At 43.3% G+C, this 17,786-nt stretch overlaps 1 protein-coding gene across 2 annotated transcripts; it reads right to left on the bottom strand.

The window, feature by feature from the left end:
- Positions 1 to 5,841: 5,841 nt before the first annotated feature.
- scrn2 (secernin 2) lies at positions 5,842 to 17,653 on the bottom strand. 2 transcript variants are annotated; one of them, XM_082535856.1, is made up of 9 exons: positions 17,340 to 17,653; positions 16,074 to 16,236; positions 14,451 to 14,632; positions 13,853 to 14,052; positions 11,557 to 11,772; positions 11,299 to 11,464; positions 10,038 to 10,218; positions 7,765 to 7,921; positions 5,842 to 6,232 (listed from the first exon to the last, which is right to left on the bottom strand). In XM_082535856.1, the coding sequence occupies exons 2-8, from the start codon at positions 16,233 to 16,235 to the stop codon at positions 7,769 to 7,771; spliced, it is 1,260 nt and encodes a 419-aa protein (XP_082391982.1). In that variant the 5' UTR covers position 16,236; positions 17,340 to 17,653; the 3' UTR covers positions 5,842 to 6,232; positions 7,765 to 7,768. The 2 variants fall into 2 exon arrangements, with proteins under 2 accessions (XP_082391982.1, XP_082391981.1); XM_082535855.1 differs by lacking the exon at positions 17,340 to 17,653 and adding an exon at positions 16,912 to 17,317.
- Between the last annotated feature and the right edge of the window lie 133 nt (positions 17,654 to 17,786).

The raw sequence follows: 17,786 nt of genomic DNA, 5'->3' as shown, positions 1-17,786 counted from the left end.
TCCGCTGGATGACTCCACTTTCATTGCAAATCAGGAAACACACACTCCCTTGGGTAAATTAAACCAGGGAAAACTGCTCAAAATATGTTTAGCAGTAAGTACGTTTCCTAAAAACATTCACAAAATGTTAAATACAGTCGGACAGCATTTTAAAAAACAGGCACTGACTGAATTCCAGGAGGTTTGTTTTTCTAATCTCCCCCCGGGGATGAAGAAGTGGGTTCGGCTACTTTTTAACGCAACTTTATTGATAACATTTAAACACAAGAAATTATCGTCAAAAAGTAAGAAAATTCACGTTTAATTGTCTTTTTAAAAAATGTTTTTCTTTATTTTCTTCAGTTACACAGAAAATACAAGACAACAGAGGCACAGAGAGGCACTGTATACATAAGTACATAATTGTGGGGTACGTACTGGCATACTGTGAAAGCACAGTATGTAGAAGAGGATGATGTATGGTTTCTGAGAGGACCTTTAAGTCATTCCTTTTTGTTGTGAGATCAAGGTGACTGGTCAGCCAACACATCAGGCAAAAACAATCCTCTGATTTCCTGATTCAGCTCTGCAGCCACAAGGACAGGAGGCTTTTCCAACATGTGAGACTGGGCGCTGATCTGCAGTACAGGAACTCCACAGGGCACTGTGCTGTCTCCATTTCTTTTTACCTTACACAGCTTCAGAACAACTTCTCATCATGCCATCATCAGAAATACTCTGATGAAAGTTCTACAGTGGTTAGATGTGTTAGTAATGCGCAGGAAGAGGAGGAAGACAAAGCAGAGGATGATTTTAGTCTGGAATGTTCTGAATGTGGATAAGATTGGAGAGATGGTGATTAACTTCATATGCAGGGAAGAGGACAGCTACATTAAGCCATATAAAGTGCTTTTCTACTTTAACTGAGCACTCAAAGCCTCAAGCCTCGTTCACCCAATCACACACTTTATTCTATCTAGACACAAAACCCCGAGGCTTTCATTATTATATCTGGAGACTTTAACCATGCCACACTGGATTCTACTCTGGCTGCTTTTCACCAGTTTGTGAATTGTCCCACAAGGAGCAACAGGACAATTGACCTACTGTATGCTAATGTGAGAGATGCATACAGAGCCACCCCCCTCCCCCCACTAGGGAAGTCAGACCACAACCTGGTTTACCTACAGCCACAATACACACCCCTCGTCCAAAGGCAGCCTGTCACAACGCGCTCCATCCGGAGATGGACCCCAGAAAAGGAGGATGCTCTGAGAGACTGCTATGACACCACAGACTGGGATGTGCTCCTGAGCCCACATGGTGAGGACATAGAGGGGGTGACACACTGTCTTACAGACTACCTCAACTTTTGTGTGGACACGGTCGCCCCTGCTAAGACGGTACGGTGTTATCCTAATAACAAACCGTGGGTAACACAGGAAGTCAAAGCTGTCCTCAACATGAAGAAGAAGGCTTTCAGGAGCAAAGTGAAGGAGGAGATGAAAGCAGCACAGCGGGAGGTGAAACGCTGCCTGAGGGAAGCAAAGGACACCTACAGGAGGAAGGTGGAGCAGAAGTTGGAGAGGAACAATATGAGGGAGGTCTGGAATGGTGTGAAAACCATCACAGGCCACAACACCAAGAAAAGCACAGTGGGGGGGACTGTGGAGAAGGCAAACGAACTCAACAACTTCTTCAACAGGTTTGACCAGCCCACAACCCCCCCACCCTCACCCTCACCTTCACTACAGAGTCCTCTCCCCACTCTCCTGCCTCCCTCGCTTCCCCCCCTTCCTGACACCATGACACCCCCCTCCTCCAATCCCTCTCTCAGCAGCAAGACATCTCCCCCCCTCCCCTCCTCCCAAACATCTCCCAGTGTCACAGTGGATCAGGTCAGGAGGCAACTGAGGAAGCTTCGCCCCAGAAAGGCAGCAGGCCCAGACAAGGTGTGTCCTAGGATGCTAAAGGCGTGTGCTGCTGAACTTGGGGAGCCACTACAACGAGTCTTCAATCTCAGTCTGCGACTGGGGAGAGTGCCCGCCCTATGGAAGACATCCTGCATCGTCCCGGTCCCCAAAAAGAACCGGCCCAATGAGCTGAATGACTTCCGACCGGTGGCACTGACGTCACATCTTATGAAGACTCTAGAGCGGCTCTTCCTCAACTTCCTCCGACCACAGGTACAACATGCCCAGGACCCACTACAGTTTGCATACAAGGCGGGTGTCGGAGTGGAGGATGCCATCCTGTACCTCCTACACAGAGCCCACTCACACCTGGATGGGGGAAAAGGCACGGTCAGGATCCTGTTTCTTGACTTTTCCAGTGCCTTTAATACCATCCGGCCCTGTATGCTTCAGGAAAAACTGAACAGGATGGAGGTGGACCCCTGCCTGGTGGCTTGGATCTCCGACTACCTCACCGACAGACCACAGTACGTCAGGCTGAAGGACATCACGTCTGACACTGTGGTCAGCAGCACAGGAGCACCACAGGGAACTGTGCTGTCCCCTCTTCTCTTCACCCTGTACACCTCTGACTTCTGCTACAACTCTGAATTATGCCATATTCAGAAGTTTGCAGACGACACAGCCATCATGGGGTGTATCTGGGATGATCAGGAAGAGGAGTACAGAAGTCTGGTGAGGAACTTTGTCGCATGGAGTCACACAAACCACCTGCAACTCAACACCTCAAAGACTAAGGAACTGGTTGTGGACTTCGGGAGGTCTAGAGCAGGTCCACTGCCGGTTCAGATAGAGGGGGAGGAGGTGGAGGTGGTCAACAAGTACAAGTACCTCGGGCTGTGGGTGGACAATAAACTGGACTGGTCATGCAACACAGAGCACCTGTATAAAAAAGCCCAAAGCCGACTGTACTTCCTCAGGAGGCTGAGGTCTTTTAACATCTGCAGGAAGCTCCTGAGGATGTTTTACCAGTCGGTGGTTGCTGGAGTACTTTTCTATGCTGTGGTGTGCTGGGGGAGCAGCACAGCAAAGAGGGACTCATCCAGGCTGGAGAAACTGATCAGGAGGGCTAGCTCTGTGGTCGGCATGAAGCTGGACACTCTGGTGACAGTGGCAGAGAAAAGGACATTAAAGAAACTGATGGACATTATGAACAATGCTGGGCATCCTCTGCACACGGCCATTAACAACCAGAAGAGTCTGTTCAGTGACAGGTTGCTTCTCCCCAAGACAAGAACTAACAGACTTAAAAACTCCTTTGTCCCACACGCCATCAAACTGTTTAACTCCTCTCTGGAGGGGAGAGGGAGGGGAAACAGGAGGACAAAGGAGGGGGGAACAACTAAGCTGTAGTGCCTCTTCACCTCACTGTACAATACCTTGTGCAATACTTTTTGTAAATAGTCAACAGTGCAATAGACTCAATACTTGAAATGTGCAATTCACTTGTATTTTTATTTTTTATTCCTATTTATTCTATTTATCCCCTTTGTATATTTTATTTATATTTGTCTCTGTATTTATATATGTGTGTGTGTGTGTGTGTATATATATATATATATATATAACAATTCTGTAACTGTAACTTCGGTCGTTGCTGTGCTTTTTGGAAGTCGAATTTCCCAGAGGAACCCACCCGAGGGATTAATAAAGTTCTATCTTATCTTATCTTATCTAATATTGTCTTATCTAAAATTCATGCACACTTACAATACTGGGGTTAACTCAACATTCCAAGGGTACTTTGACATGCAGCCTGGAGGAGACTGAATCCTTGACCTTCCAATTAGTATACTTCCCACTCTAGCTCCTGAGCCATAGTTGCCCCAAAGGACAAAACCAAAGCATCCACATCAAAAGTGGGCTGAACTGGAAGTTGGCACACAAAAGTGAATAAGCAAACTCTGTTCCTAGGGAAGCCGAGACCCTTCAGTGTGTGCAGGTAAATGACACTGAGACTTTCTACCACTCAGTTGTGGTGAGAGTATTATATTTCCCTGTGATCTGCTGGGGAAGCAGCATCAAAAATCTTCAAGGAGTCTTGCTCCATTGCTTCGCAAAACTCCTCCCATACTTGAGTTTTTGCTTTAGCTACCTTTTAGAACTGCTTTTGCTTTCAGCCTGCCACAGGAGATCAAAAGGCCAGTCACTCTTCTGTTTCACCTTTCACCCTACAGTTGCTGCTCCAGTCGCCTCAGCAGACGTGTGGAACATTTAGTATTTTTTACTATTTTCACTTATTGTCTACAGCCATCCTGCTGTCAGAGTTCTTCTGGAGAAGATCTCCCTGACTGAGGTCTCTGACAGACGGTGCACCCTCAAAATATATATGTCAACTCACAACCTGGGGGTCCTGTTGTCAAGCGCACTTAGGGATACCCGTATGCTTGAACATGGTATTCGTTACAGGAAACCTGTCAAAGAAGTCCGATAGCAAAGCAGGATACAGACTGAGTAGACTGCACGTTTAGGAGTTCCCAGATGGGGCACCTACCACCACCCCGTCCAAGAAGGCCAGGTAGTCAGGACACATTCTCCAGGAACTCTGGCCCCTGTGCTCATTCAGACTTACCTCAACTGAGCCCTTCAGCCAAAAGGTGTTATTTTTAGAGTCCCTTATCCAGGCCTTGCTGCAGGGTGGGACCCTCGGTAACTCCATCCCAGAGAAAGTCATATATACCACTGTTATTAGGGAACTTCTCTCTTCTCTTCTCCCAGAACTGCAACGCTGAACAGAGGCCTACAAACCCCTCCACAGTGATAGGGTCCTCCTAGAAATAAACTGTATCAGCTTTTCAGTTTTGTTAGTAATAAAAGCAGTTTTTAAAAGAAGCAAAATATCTTTTAATTTAATTATTCAATTTCATTGTGGTTGTTTTAGTTTTATTAATTCATAAACGTACCAAAACATGGGGTTACTGTCATGCATAAATAGACCACTGGAAGGCAGTCAGATGTGGTTAAACGCTTTAAATATTTACACCCATAATGCTGATAGGCTCATTTATACTAATGCTCTTTATAACATCACCCTCATTATAACACTTAATTATGATTTGGGGCAATCGTGGCTCAAGAGTTGGGAGTTCGCCTTATAATCTGAAGGTTCTTGGTTCGAGCCCCGGCTCGGACAGTCTCGGTTGTTGTGTCCTTGGGCAAGACACTTCACCTACCGCCTACTAGTGATGGCCAGAAGGGCCGATGGCGCGATATGGCAGCCTCGCTTCTGTCAGTCTGCCCCAGGGCAGCTATGGCTACAACTGTAGCTGCCTCCACCAGTGTGTGAATGTGAGAGTGAATGGGTGGATGACTGGGTGTGTAAAGCGCTTTGGGGTCCCTAGGGGGGGACTAGTAAAAGCGCTATACAAATACAGGCCATTTACCATATTTTTTGGGTGGTCAAGGTTACCAAGCTCTTATTTTGTCAAAGGTGGAGTGAACTTAATTGCAGTAAATCCAATCAACCACTAGATGGTGGCAAACACTGTTGCACGCGCACGCGCACACACACACACACACACACACTGAATTTACATATTCACAATAGAACATTGAATTAAATTGCAATATCTAAAATATTTCATGCAGCGTCCAACATCCCAATAATATTTTTGCTAGAACAAAGCGATACATTTTTGTTTTAATGAGAAGTACATTATAGATAGATCACCATACTATAATTGCAGATTTGTTTGGGTTTTCTTTTCTTTTTTTTCTTTTTTTACACAAATTTATATTTTAATCTTTGTTTTCACTTCACTATGAGTCAATGCAGCTTTGCTGACACAGTTTTTATTGTGCAACCAAACCCTCCTTCAGCTCAGCCCCTGCTGACCGTCCAGGCAGACCCACCATTAGTGCAAATGTGAACAAAAAGCTCACAACACACTCAGGACTTTATTAACTTTATTATATCCTTCCCTACAGGGAGCCACCAAACGAATGACAACCCGTTCATTTGCAACATGAAACAAAAAGTTAAACGAATGCCGTACTCACAGTATTTGTGCAACGTCACACAGCTCTACATAGGCGCCTGTGTAGTCTACATCATATTTCTCACTAATGAGGTGCAGTCATTGTTCCCTGGGCGACACGGATGATAAATATGCTCCAATCACATGTGCTGTTAAGACATTCTGTGTTAAGGATGGAATGGGGACAGAGATGTGCGGTGCAGAAGTGAGGCGGAAGCCAACACGAGAAACGCTGGAGTCTGCAACAGTCCCAGGGCCTTCTCCTGCCACTCTGTGAGCACAAAGAGTATCCACCTGAGGGCGCTGTAACAGAGAACCATGAAACACAGCAAGTTAGGAGCTTAATTAGCTTTGCTGTGAGCAAAGCAGCAAATCCCACTTTAACAGGAGGATATTTCAATAAGTAGGAATCACAACCTCTGAGTTCTCTGACCGTTTATATCTCCTCCTAAATGAAAGGCTTTGTGTTCGTGTTTGACCTTCACGACACTGTCAAAGAATTTATCTTTCATCAAAAAAGGGATTTAAAAATGATCATCTCAATACCTTAAATTACATTTTAACCACTGCAGACTATATGATTACGGTAAGATGTGTCCACTTTACCATTAAAACTATTGCAAAATTCTCAACTTGAATATGTGGTACTGTGCAAAAGTCCTGAGCCACTCTTCATGTCTTTATGTTTTACTTTCAAGGAGCCAGAATTTCTTGTAAATAGTCTTCAGTGATAATTATTTGTAATCTGAAGGTCATTCCAAGTTTTTCTTTGGACATAATAATAATAATAACTTTATTTATAAAGCGCTTTCAGACAAAGTGCTGTACAGCTATAAAGAGATACATAAATAAAAGTGATGCATAGCAATACAAGTTAAAAACGCAATAACGAGTTAAAAACATAACAAAAGTTAAAAACGATAAAAATGTAGAAAAAACAAAAACAAACTAAAAGGCATAGAATTAAGACATGTAGGACAGGGTGAACAAGCGGGTCTTTAAAAACCTCCACAGAGCATGCCTGCCTGATATCTTGAGGGAGGTTGTTCCACAAAAATTGGGCATGAAGAGAAAAAGCACGTTCTCCAACAGTCTTTGTTCTGGCTCTAGGAACTTTTAAAAGGCCAGAGTCCTGAGATCGGAAAGCATGGGATCGAACATAAAGGTGCAAAAGATCAGAGAGGTATGAAGGTGCCAAACCATTTAAAGCCTTGTAGGTGAGCAGCAGGACCTTAAAATCTGCTTAAACCTGACAAGGTAGAATGAAGGGATTTCAGTACAGGGGTAATGTGCTCAGATTTTCCAGTTTTAGTCAAAACGCAAACAGCTGCATTTTGCACCATCTGTAAACCTCTAAAACTTTTCTTTGGTAGCTCAGAAAGGAGAGCATTACAATATAATATATGATATGTGAAGGCAAAAATGCTCATTCAAATCAAATAAACGAGATGTGTGGAATTTTATCTTTAATTCAACATGTTTAACAAAACTATTGCTATTTTTAGCCCGCCATTTTCAGGGGTACAAAAGTAACTGGCAATTGAATAACAGGCAAATTTGATGGTAAGTGAAGCCTGTTCTCTTCTTATTTCATGATAAATTCCCAAAGGTTGTGGCATTATCCGAGTACTTATGGACCTAACTGTCTGCAGACATGAAAGAAATCACCTTTTGTAGCAGGTCTTGCATGTTTAAAAAACATCCTGCATATACATGTTAAATTTGGTTTAAAAAGAATATATTAAGACAGTATGCATTCATAAGAGACAATAATCCCAGCCTAAAGCTCATTCGTGCACATCATACAACACTAATACATCCCTGCAGCCTCCCACCTCCTCACTGGTAGAACTTAATCTCAGTGTCCACGCAATCAAAAAATAAGTCCCCCAGTTCCTCTCCGGGTATCTCTCCGCTGAGCATGGCTGCGATCTCGCTCAGACACTGAGACTCCAGGTCCCTTAAAATGTTGTAGACAGCTAGACCTTCATCCTGAGACAGAACAGAGAGAAAACCCACAGAGATGCCATGAGAATAACAGTAACACCCAGGTTAGATCATACAAAGCTGTGAAACCTGATTTGATGTGACACCCTACTTTCTCCTCCTAAATTGATGCGTCTTTCATCATCATAAGCTTCAGTCAGATTTTAAAAAGGAGTCAGATCCTGCTGAAAACAGTCCTGAATCCAGTACAACCCCACGTCTATGGTGGGAGATGCAGTCTGAATAACCGCAACTACAGACCTGCTTTTCTTTACCCAAATCCCACTGTGGTGTACAAAATGCACTTTGTATTCACTCTCGTGGCGTATTTATATTTTAAAATAACAAAATAATAAATCAGCGCTCTGTACAAATGTGAAATGATAAAATATTTACACCAACATCCAATCAACCATCAAACAATGATTGAAAGAGTGACAGAAAAGTTATATTCAATGAATTATAAGAGAACTGAGTCTCTGAGTCAGTGGAGGAAGGTGCACTGCTGATGAATACTGTGTGGAGTCCAGTGAGAGGTCAGCGAATAAACTCCAAGGAGAGTCTGTTTGGTTAAAAGGAGCCTTACAACTGTGCTCCGTTTCATTGTTGGACTCTAGTAGAGTAGAGTATACTGGGCCGTATACTGGAACAGGCTTTAGACAAGCTAAACAAAGATATTTTAGCTCCACCCCCATTAAGGTGACCTCCCTTTAAACCAAACTTTCCTGATTGGCTTTACCTTCCAAACAAAAGTTTGAATATACTTTAGTTAACTAACAGGAAAGAAAATACTAACACAAGTATGAAAAAACATGTTTCCTGAGACGTCGACACAACTGTTTAGTTTTCATAAAAACTGCACTTGACGAAAATGTAGAAAGTACCAAACTATGGTAGCAACAGAGTTTGCAGAATAACAGAAGTTAGGAAAATTTTAACAAGATATAAATAAAAACTAAACTAAAATGCACAGCCAGAGCCGATGGCCATATAAGTGCTCAACCTTTTTTGCACCACGGACCAGTTTATGTCCGACAATATTTTTACGGACCGGCCTTTATGGTGCTGCGGATAAATACAACAAGATAAAACCAAAAAAAGAAAAGAAAACTTATTCATTCACACAGGAAAAGACCCAGAGAAACAGAGTTAATAATAAAAACTATTTTAAGCCCAGCCGAGCCTCAACTTTTGCGGCTAAGTACCAAACAGCTCACAGACTGGTACCGGTCTGTGGCCCGGGGGTTGGGGAGCGCTGATATAAGGGATATCCACTCTCTATGACATCATACAGAGACAAGAGTTTAAAAAAGAGAGAGAGATAGAATAGGATTACTTGTGCACATGCTGAGATAATAATTTGAAACTTTGGCCATTTTTAATATTAAATATAACAGAATATATGCGAATACTAAATAGATCCACGCTGAATAATTTCCATTTAATTCTTCATCTTCTGGATCTTTGTCCTAACGTTTCCGCATTGGAACAGACCAATTTTAAAGGCGGGCTTTGTCACTTTTTAAAGAGAAAAAACTGTTTCCTCAAACTACAAAAGAAAAGTTGAAGTCATGAGTAAAAAAAGGAAACAACACTTATTTGGTGTAATGAGCAGCTTTCGATAGCTAACATTAGCAAAGCTACAAAAACATTTTGTATGCTCATTTTGTGCCGAGCCAAAATTCCAGCCCAAACAGGGCGCTGACCTTCCTCTGACTTCAGGTTCAGCTTGTAATCACGCACATAATGCCAGACAGGAAATCAGCTAAAATGTCTAAATGGAAAAACTGTTTGGAAGTTCTCTGGTGTCAGTTTGAAACCCTGCTCTTTGGCTTTGAATGTGCACTTGTAGTGTGTTTATGTTTAGTCTGCACTGATGCCATGTGTCTTGTCTGCACCATCTGTGAGGTGCTGTTGTGTTTGGCTCTGCACTGGGAGTGTCTACTCTGGGTTGTGCAACTCGCCTGTAATTTATCAGCAGCAACTCATCCGGATCGACTCTTTAACGAAAATAAATAAAAAGTGATCCTGCTGTGAATGTTTACTCAGTGAACCGGAACTTCATGCACTGCCATTATCTGTGCAGGACTATCATTGACCTAGGTCATCCATCAGTGCCCACCGGGTTGGTCTCCATGGTGTTGAGTGCCACCTGATGGGCCTTGTAGAGGTCGTGTCTGCGGTCCACCTGGCTCTGAAAGCGAGGCTGCTTCCTCGCAGGGTCGTCCGGGCCAAACTGTGGGGAGACCACCCTCGGCACTGGGGTGGGACAGTCCGAGAAGATAAAAGGCTTGAATACAGACCTAGCAGGGTGGTAGGATTAGACAGGGAGAGAAAGAGGAAAGAGAAAGAGGAGACTCAGAAATTCCCATCAACCCAAAGAAGATACAGAGGATAGAAAATTAAAGATTAGAAAGGAAAGAAAACACTTTTCACACTTTCATATCAGAGGAGCTCATAAAGTTCTGTCGCTTAAGATTTCAATTTGTTCAGTCTCCCTTTCAAGATCATCCTCTAAACTGTTTCCAGCTCTTCTGCTATTTTATTGCCCACTACAAGTCCCACTCACACCACTTGCCTATCTGTGATACACGTGAGGGGCAACGTCAGGCTCTGAGAAATGAAAAGTGAACATGCAAACGGCAAAAACTGCAGTCCTCTAATGGCCACTTGATTCTGTCCCCAATCTCAACAGACTCCCATGTAAAAATGTCCAAATATACAGAATCCAAAAAGTGCGCTTTAATGAACTTAATATTATTAGTGGCCTACTTTAAGACCAGGAGAAAACATAAACCCAGCCTCCTAGGGTTGTAAGTCTAGGTAAGCGTGAGGGTTGCGTGAGGAAGGGCATCTTGTATAAAACCTGCACCAAATCAAACATGAAGATTCGTCCACTGTGGCAACTCTCAGGGACCGTCTTCATTTAATTAATATTATTACGGCGTGCTTCGTGGAGCAGACCAACCAAAAGTTGAGCGAAAATCAGCATAAAATCTACGTAAAAACTCCTCAGTTTAAGTAAACTTGATGTTTGCTCTCTGGAAGTTTGAGATCACAGATGGTCAGAATTAGACTTCCACAGAGGCTTCTGGAATTAATCCACAGGTGCACAAAGTGACCACCTTGAGGGACGTTTGGGGAATTTAGATGTCTTTTTTAATGGTCAGCACATATTCATATTTTATGCTTTTTAAACATTAACTGGTTGTTACATTTAATTTTCTAAAACTTACTTAATACTAAAGTTGTATAAACAATTATGAGGAATTCCAGACCTTTAATCTCACAATATTATAATCGTTCCATGAACATATAGTGGATAAAACAGGTTATTCAAGTAGCATTAAGTGGAGGAATTCTTAGTTTAGTGAGTGGCAAACCTGGATGGGTCTGGGGTGGCAGTGAAGAAGTGGATGCAGGGCAGAGCGGTGTCTCTGGGCAGGATGGAAACCATGCTGCCTGTGGTGCAGAAACCTCCAGAGTCCATGCAGATGCCGCTGGGTTTGTCCCTCAGAATGGACATCATCACCTCTGCCGTCACTGATCCTGAAAGCAGGACAGACAGAGAGCTGAGTGTCTCTGTAGAGAAGTTATCGTCATGTTCGGCAGCTCTACGCTCCGCCGAGCTCTGTACCTACCATCGTGTTGCTGGAGCAGCTCCGTGCCTCCCCTGTAGCGCTGCTTGGCCAGCTCCATCCTGGCCGGCGGGTTCTCGGGACTAAACACATGCGAGAAGTTAAATTCTCCCTCACCGTCCCACCAGCCCTGAGCCTTGGCCACGCTCCGCAGGTCCGGGTGCTCTGTGGAGATCTCGCTGCCAATGGTGAGCTGGTTGGAGATGTTCTTAACACCCTCTGGAAGAAGCAGGTAGATGTCAGTCTTTGAGATACCAGATCAACTGAAATCCTATTTAGCCAGAAAAGCTCTGTTTGTGTGTATGTTTCACACAAAGCAGATTGATTGCAGCTGATAAAAATCACTCCATGAGGATTCCCATACATGCATTCCCATACATGCATTCTCAGCTGCTAGAACCTGATTTCAGCCAGGAGGCCAGTCTTATCACAAGAATGGACCTAGTTTACTTTTTTTATTTGAGTTTGTTAAACACACAGACCGCTGCAAACACACAGTCACAAACAGTTTTTTTTTTACACTTGGCTCTGTGTGATGTGATACAGAGCTGAGGGGCAGCCAATCAGAAGAAAGGTAGATTAACAAAGTGGATCTAAAGCTCTGGGGTGGGATCACCTGGAGTCACTGCAGATGTGTAGCACATCTATCAGCTAAACACTTTCTTTCTATTCATTAAAGATAGACACTGAAACCAGAGAAAAAAAACATCAGAGACAAAAACCCCACAAAGACAGACTTATTAAAAGCTCATGATTTCGTCTTTCTAAAAGCAGTTTGCCCAAAAAAACTAAAGCTGACGTCCTGTTTTTCACACCGATTTCTGCTCAGTCTGCTTTCTGGTGCATTGAGGGGATATCAAAAATCAGGATTTACTTTTCTGCCCACCGGTTACGGTTTACAAATGCAGATAAATTCATGTGAACTAATAAATAGCCAATCGAAAGCAATTAGGCAGTGGCATTCCTAAAGGTTTTAGCTTTGAGTCAATACATCTTCTTCCTGACTCAAACTGGATGTTTGTGAGCACAGTGAAGTAGAGTAGTAGACCAACGCTGGTCTCATTGTCCTGGAGCTGACTGACAAGAACAATCCCATCTGCGTACTTTAACATGGTCCTGTTATCATCATACTCTGTAACACATCTGTGCAGAGGATAAATAACAGAGCACACACATCCCTGTGGAAACCAGCAGAGGAGCAAACGTGAGAACTCCATTTAAACTAAATTTCTGTGCCCACAAGTTTTAAAAGCAAACTGTTAAAATATAAGGTTAAAAAGTTAAAAGCAGAGGAAAAAAACAGGAAGTCTAGCATGAGACCCTTTTCCCTCCAAGTGTTTAAGTGTTTAAGCTCTGCTCCTCTGTGTGGTCTCTAAGCAATCTACAGACCACACAGAGTTTAACCTCTCCTGTAGACGCTTCTGCCATGTTAGCAGCACGGCAAGGACAGACTGATAATCAGTCGAGACAGACGTACGCATAGATATTCATCATCCTCAGAGGATGAAACTGTTGTTCAATATCTCTGTTCGAGAACAGGTTTCAGGATTGTTCCCCTCCCCCCTCTAAAATAAAATCCTTTAAGCAAGCATGCAATAAGAGGCTTTATAAAAATTTCACTAAGGAGATGTTGGTGCATGCACACCATGAACTTTTAAAGACATCCTCGTCCTTGTTACGACTGTTACTAAGGAATCGCACCTGCTTTCAAACACAAAATCTTTGCTTCAATTATAACAACCGGAGAAAAAAGCTGGATGTGGTTATAAATGAAGCACATTCAGTAATTTTGAGCTCTATGGATGATCACCCCTTCATATCAACACTGAGTGGGGTGGAAATTTTTTTTAAACTCATCTACTTGGACCTATATTGGGGACGTGGTTGGATTGATGAACAGGTGCCCTGATAGAGACCTGAATGGATTATCTGACCAACAGTATGGCAACAACTGTGTGGTACAGACCTCCAAGACATTTGTACTTCAGTTCTGGTGAACAGCATTCTTGTTCTTATTAGTATGTTACTGCACTAATTACCCGATAGGTGTCTCCTTACATTGGACCCATACAGTCTGTGAATGTAGCTTACTAATCACACTGACTAGCATTAGCTGATAAATTAGCGGGATGATCCCTTTGATCCATATAAGGTAACTTTTGGCTGCCATACTATACTGCAGTGAGTGCACAGAAACAAACTCTTTTAGCACCTCCCCCTTTAAGCCAGAGCAACGTGAGGCCTGAACTTTTGGCTCACAGTTGTTACTTCTTTAGTCTTTTCAACCCTTGGTCCTTACCTGAGACTTTCTGTGCCACCCAAAGCCTCCCGGCTGTCTCCAGCACCCAAGCCTCACTGCGGTCCACAAGGAGGAAGGTGTTGTGGTAGCTGAAGGGTTCGGGAGCCTCCCTGCACTGCCCGCCCTGGCCATGCTCTTCCAGGAGGCTGGTGATCACCGTCAGTGCTGCCCGGGCACTGTCACCACGCTCCAGCCCCAGTCTGATGATCAGAACCCATGCTAGGTTATGTGTGTGCCAGGTTTCGTCTATTTGTTTATCTAGTGTTTGATCAGTTTCACACACCATGAATTCACTTTAACTGCTCTGAAGTGTGCATTGGAGAACAGCTGCTCAGTTAAAGAGTCTCTCTTTGCTGCTTGAGTATTTTTACACAGAATAACTTCAACAGTCATCTCTACACCTGCCATAACATGCTAGTGACAATCTACACACCCTTCTGATCAAAGCCTCAGAGGATTAACTTAGTACTTCTACTGAATACATGCAATCCAACTTTAATAAGGTGCAGTCAGCAGTTGGATTATTTTCCCTTTATTGATATCCTGTTCTTAATCCATACAAATTTCTGAGAAATATCAAAAGTTTTCAGCAGCTCACCGGACAAGGTCCATGCCCAGCAGAGCCTCTCCCGGTGCGACGGGCTCTCGGGTCCAGACTGCCTCATTCCCAATACAGACCCCTTTGTCACTGGCGCCCATTTCAGCTCCCCACATCCATGCAGGTTTGCTGAGGACCACCGCGTTGGTCTGCTCCACCTGAGGGATCTGGATGTACGTGCACTGCAGATTGCAAAGAAGAAGAAAAAAAAAGGATTGTGGCTTCAGGTATGAACAGTGGAGCATGAACAACATTTTCTTACAAATGTGCACATATTGATGTATAACAGTGGAAGAAAAGGAAAAAGATATCTTAGTACCAAAATCCCAAACAGATGTTTCGGGTCATTCAGATCAACGATGACAAAAAGCAGTACAAGCACACGATCCAGTGTTAGATACAGTTCACTTACATCATCACTCATTTAGTCAGGCTCTTAAATATCCAGCAATTGTCAGGATACAATGAAAAGGTAAAAGATTTGTATTCTACCTGCATGTTAAATTATCCTAAGGCTAATTTAACATTAGGGTCACCAGGATTGCAATACACTCTCAGAAACCTGGACTTTTTTTTATAATGTTTTACTTTCCAGTAATGCATTCAACAACTTATCATAAGGACATCATTAGACCCCACAGCACCATCAGATCACTGTGATGCATACTTTGCTTCATGAGCTGAAAACAGCTATAAACAATGTATTCAGAGCACAGACACTATACAAGACGGATAAAGCCAGTGCGCCATTACCCACTGGTATCTGAAGACCAGTTTTGAAACCCAGTGATGAGCGTTTTTTCGCTGTGGTTTCAAAGGGGATGTGAAAACCGAGGGACGATAATGCCTGTGAAACCAAACACTAATCGGCTGTTATCGATCACAAGTTGTTGACCAACGAATAAACCCAAGATATCCCCTTAAATTAACAAAATATACAACATCTACTTAACTAAAATCTATTTGTTTTACTCTGTATGACCTGAAATTAGTGGCTGAGCTCAGAAACCCAGCAGGAAAGTTGTTACTGACTTCTGTAGGACTGTAAATGTTTTTGCAACCACAAGTATCGACCCTGGTTCCTATTAAAAACAAACTGCATTAATGTGAAGCTTGGCTGCGCTGACCTAGCTGAGCTAACAGGATAAAGTATTTATTTATTTATTTATTTATTTATTTATTTTTATTTATTTTTTATTCCTATTTATTCTATTTATCCCCTTTGTATATTTTATTTATATTTGTCTCTGTATTTATATATATGTGTGTGTGTGTGTGTGTGTGTGTGTGTGTGTGTGTGTGTGTATATATATATATAACAGTTCTGTAACTGTAACTTTGGTCGTTGCTGTGCTTTTTTTGGAAGTCGAATTTCCCAGAGGAACCCACCCGAGGGATTAATAAAGTTCTATCTTATCTTATCTTATCTTCATCACAGTTGCTTCTCTTTAATTATTAACAGGAAAGGTTTCCACATGAAGTCCGTGTGTAAATATTCAACATCCCTGCTTCAGACTTCAGCCTTGAAAAAGGTTGTTTTGAACCCAACAGATATGAAATGTATTAGTCAGACGGTGTATTTAAAACACAGCAGCAGCTGCGGCTTTTCCTGCGCTGCTTTACCTCCAGCATGGAGCCTGGAGGGTGGGAGGCTGCAGGGTAGTGGACCACCTCTTGCACCTCATCTCGAGGACGGTCTGAGTTCTTTCCAAAAATCACATGGTCATCACGAGAGCCAGGGGGCAAGGAAACAAAACAGTCACATGACATGGGGGGCTCTGCCATCCTGCAACAAAGACACAGAAACAAAAAAAAAAAGGAAGTGTGGCTGGCTGTGGGGAACAGCGGCGTGATTGACCCCCACCCCCCCGCCCTACCCAAACACGCACTTAAGAGTAGTGGTATCCAGAAACCCGACTTGGTACTGTTAATCTCACAATGCCAAGTGACATGACAGAATCAGCGATAAAGCTGCTCAAGCAGTTATTAAAATCACCTCCAACTTTAACGTTAAAGTGATTCACACATTAATGAATCATTCATTATAACCCAGTGATTAACCTTTTTGGTATTTTAAGCATATTTCTGTACTGTTTCACCACTTTTCTGAACAGTTATTGAACACAAAATTGTGTATAAAGTCTCGTGCAGCCACTTTTCACCAAATACCATCTGATTAAGAGCACGAGGATCCACCATATTTTCAATACGCTCTACTTTCATCTGATCCAAGTATTGTGATTTCCTGTCGTTCCTTCGTGACACCCCTAAAAAACCCGTAAACGCCCCTGGTGGGGAGTGAACTAAAGAAGCACCACTGATTTCACGGCGTCATGTAAACAAGCTGATTTGAAACTAATCATAAGAGTCTGACGTTGTGTTGGATCTGCAGCACTACACCCTGCTGTAACCATAATGTGCATGTGTGGATCAGAGAGGAACAGCTCTCTCCATTCCCCACCCAGCTTTCTGCAGAAAGTCAGATCCAGCCGGTGCACTGCCCATCCCTTTCACACAGGGATTAGGAGGCAGTCTTGTGCAGAGCACTTTATTGACTGTAATCTTCACAAATCCGGCCGCCACGTTGCTCTATTGTCGCTCCTTTTCTCTCGTTTGCGACCACGAATCGCTCACATTCCGGAAACAATGTCACCCAAAGTGCCCCGGCTAATCGCAGCTGTAGCCTGTGACGGAGCTCGCTTTGCGATCAGTGTTTATTTCAGAGATAAGGCCCACACTCCCCGTCCCTCTCTCCGGAGTAGCGACGCGCCTGTCTCTTCGTGTCCTTTCGCTTTTAATCTGGGGGGTGAGAATGGGGCTCAATTTCGGGGATAATAGTGCGTAAAGTAGAGCTAGGCAGCGGCGGGTGGTGCTGGAGAAAATGTTTACCTTTGTTTTTCAATGGTGAGCGCGCACGGCCGGCTGGGAGAAGGCAGGTTGTAGATACAGAGCAGTCACGTGACGAAGAAATCCAAAGGTCTGTACTTAAAGGTCTCGTCTCGTCTGGCCACAAGCACAGCTCACCGTCTCACAGAGTCCAGTCCACACCTGTGCAAAGCTGCACAGCAGGCCTGAGCGATGAGGTAGCTCTTCATCATGAGTCTGCCTCCCCTTCGCCTGTTTATCTGCAAACCCGCAGTCAACACGATCATAATTACATCCACCTTCGAGGAAATCCCTGCAAACACTGCAAGTTTTTACAATCCGCTGTTTCCACCGTGGAAGCAACAAATCAAGTCTGTTTGTTTGTTTTTTATTTATTCGCTCAGATACAAACAAAGACTGTAAACAAGTATAATTAAATGCAAAATGCTTCTGAGCTACACTTATGACCTC

This window comes from Aulonocara stuartgranti (genome assembly GCF_965226115.1).
Source record: "Aulonocara stuartgranti genome assembly, chromosome: 6".
Classification (NCBI taxonomy): domain Eukaryota; kingdom Metazoa; phylum Chordata; class Actinopteri; order Cichliformes; family Cichlidae; genus Aulonocara; species Aulonocara stuartgranti.
This window is presented reverse-complemented; position numbering and strand designations above follow the sequence as displayed.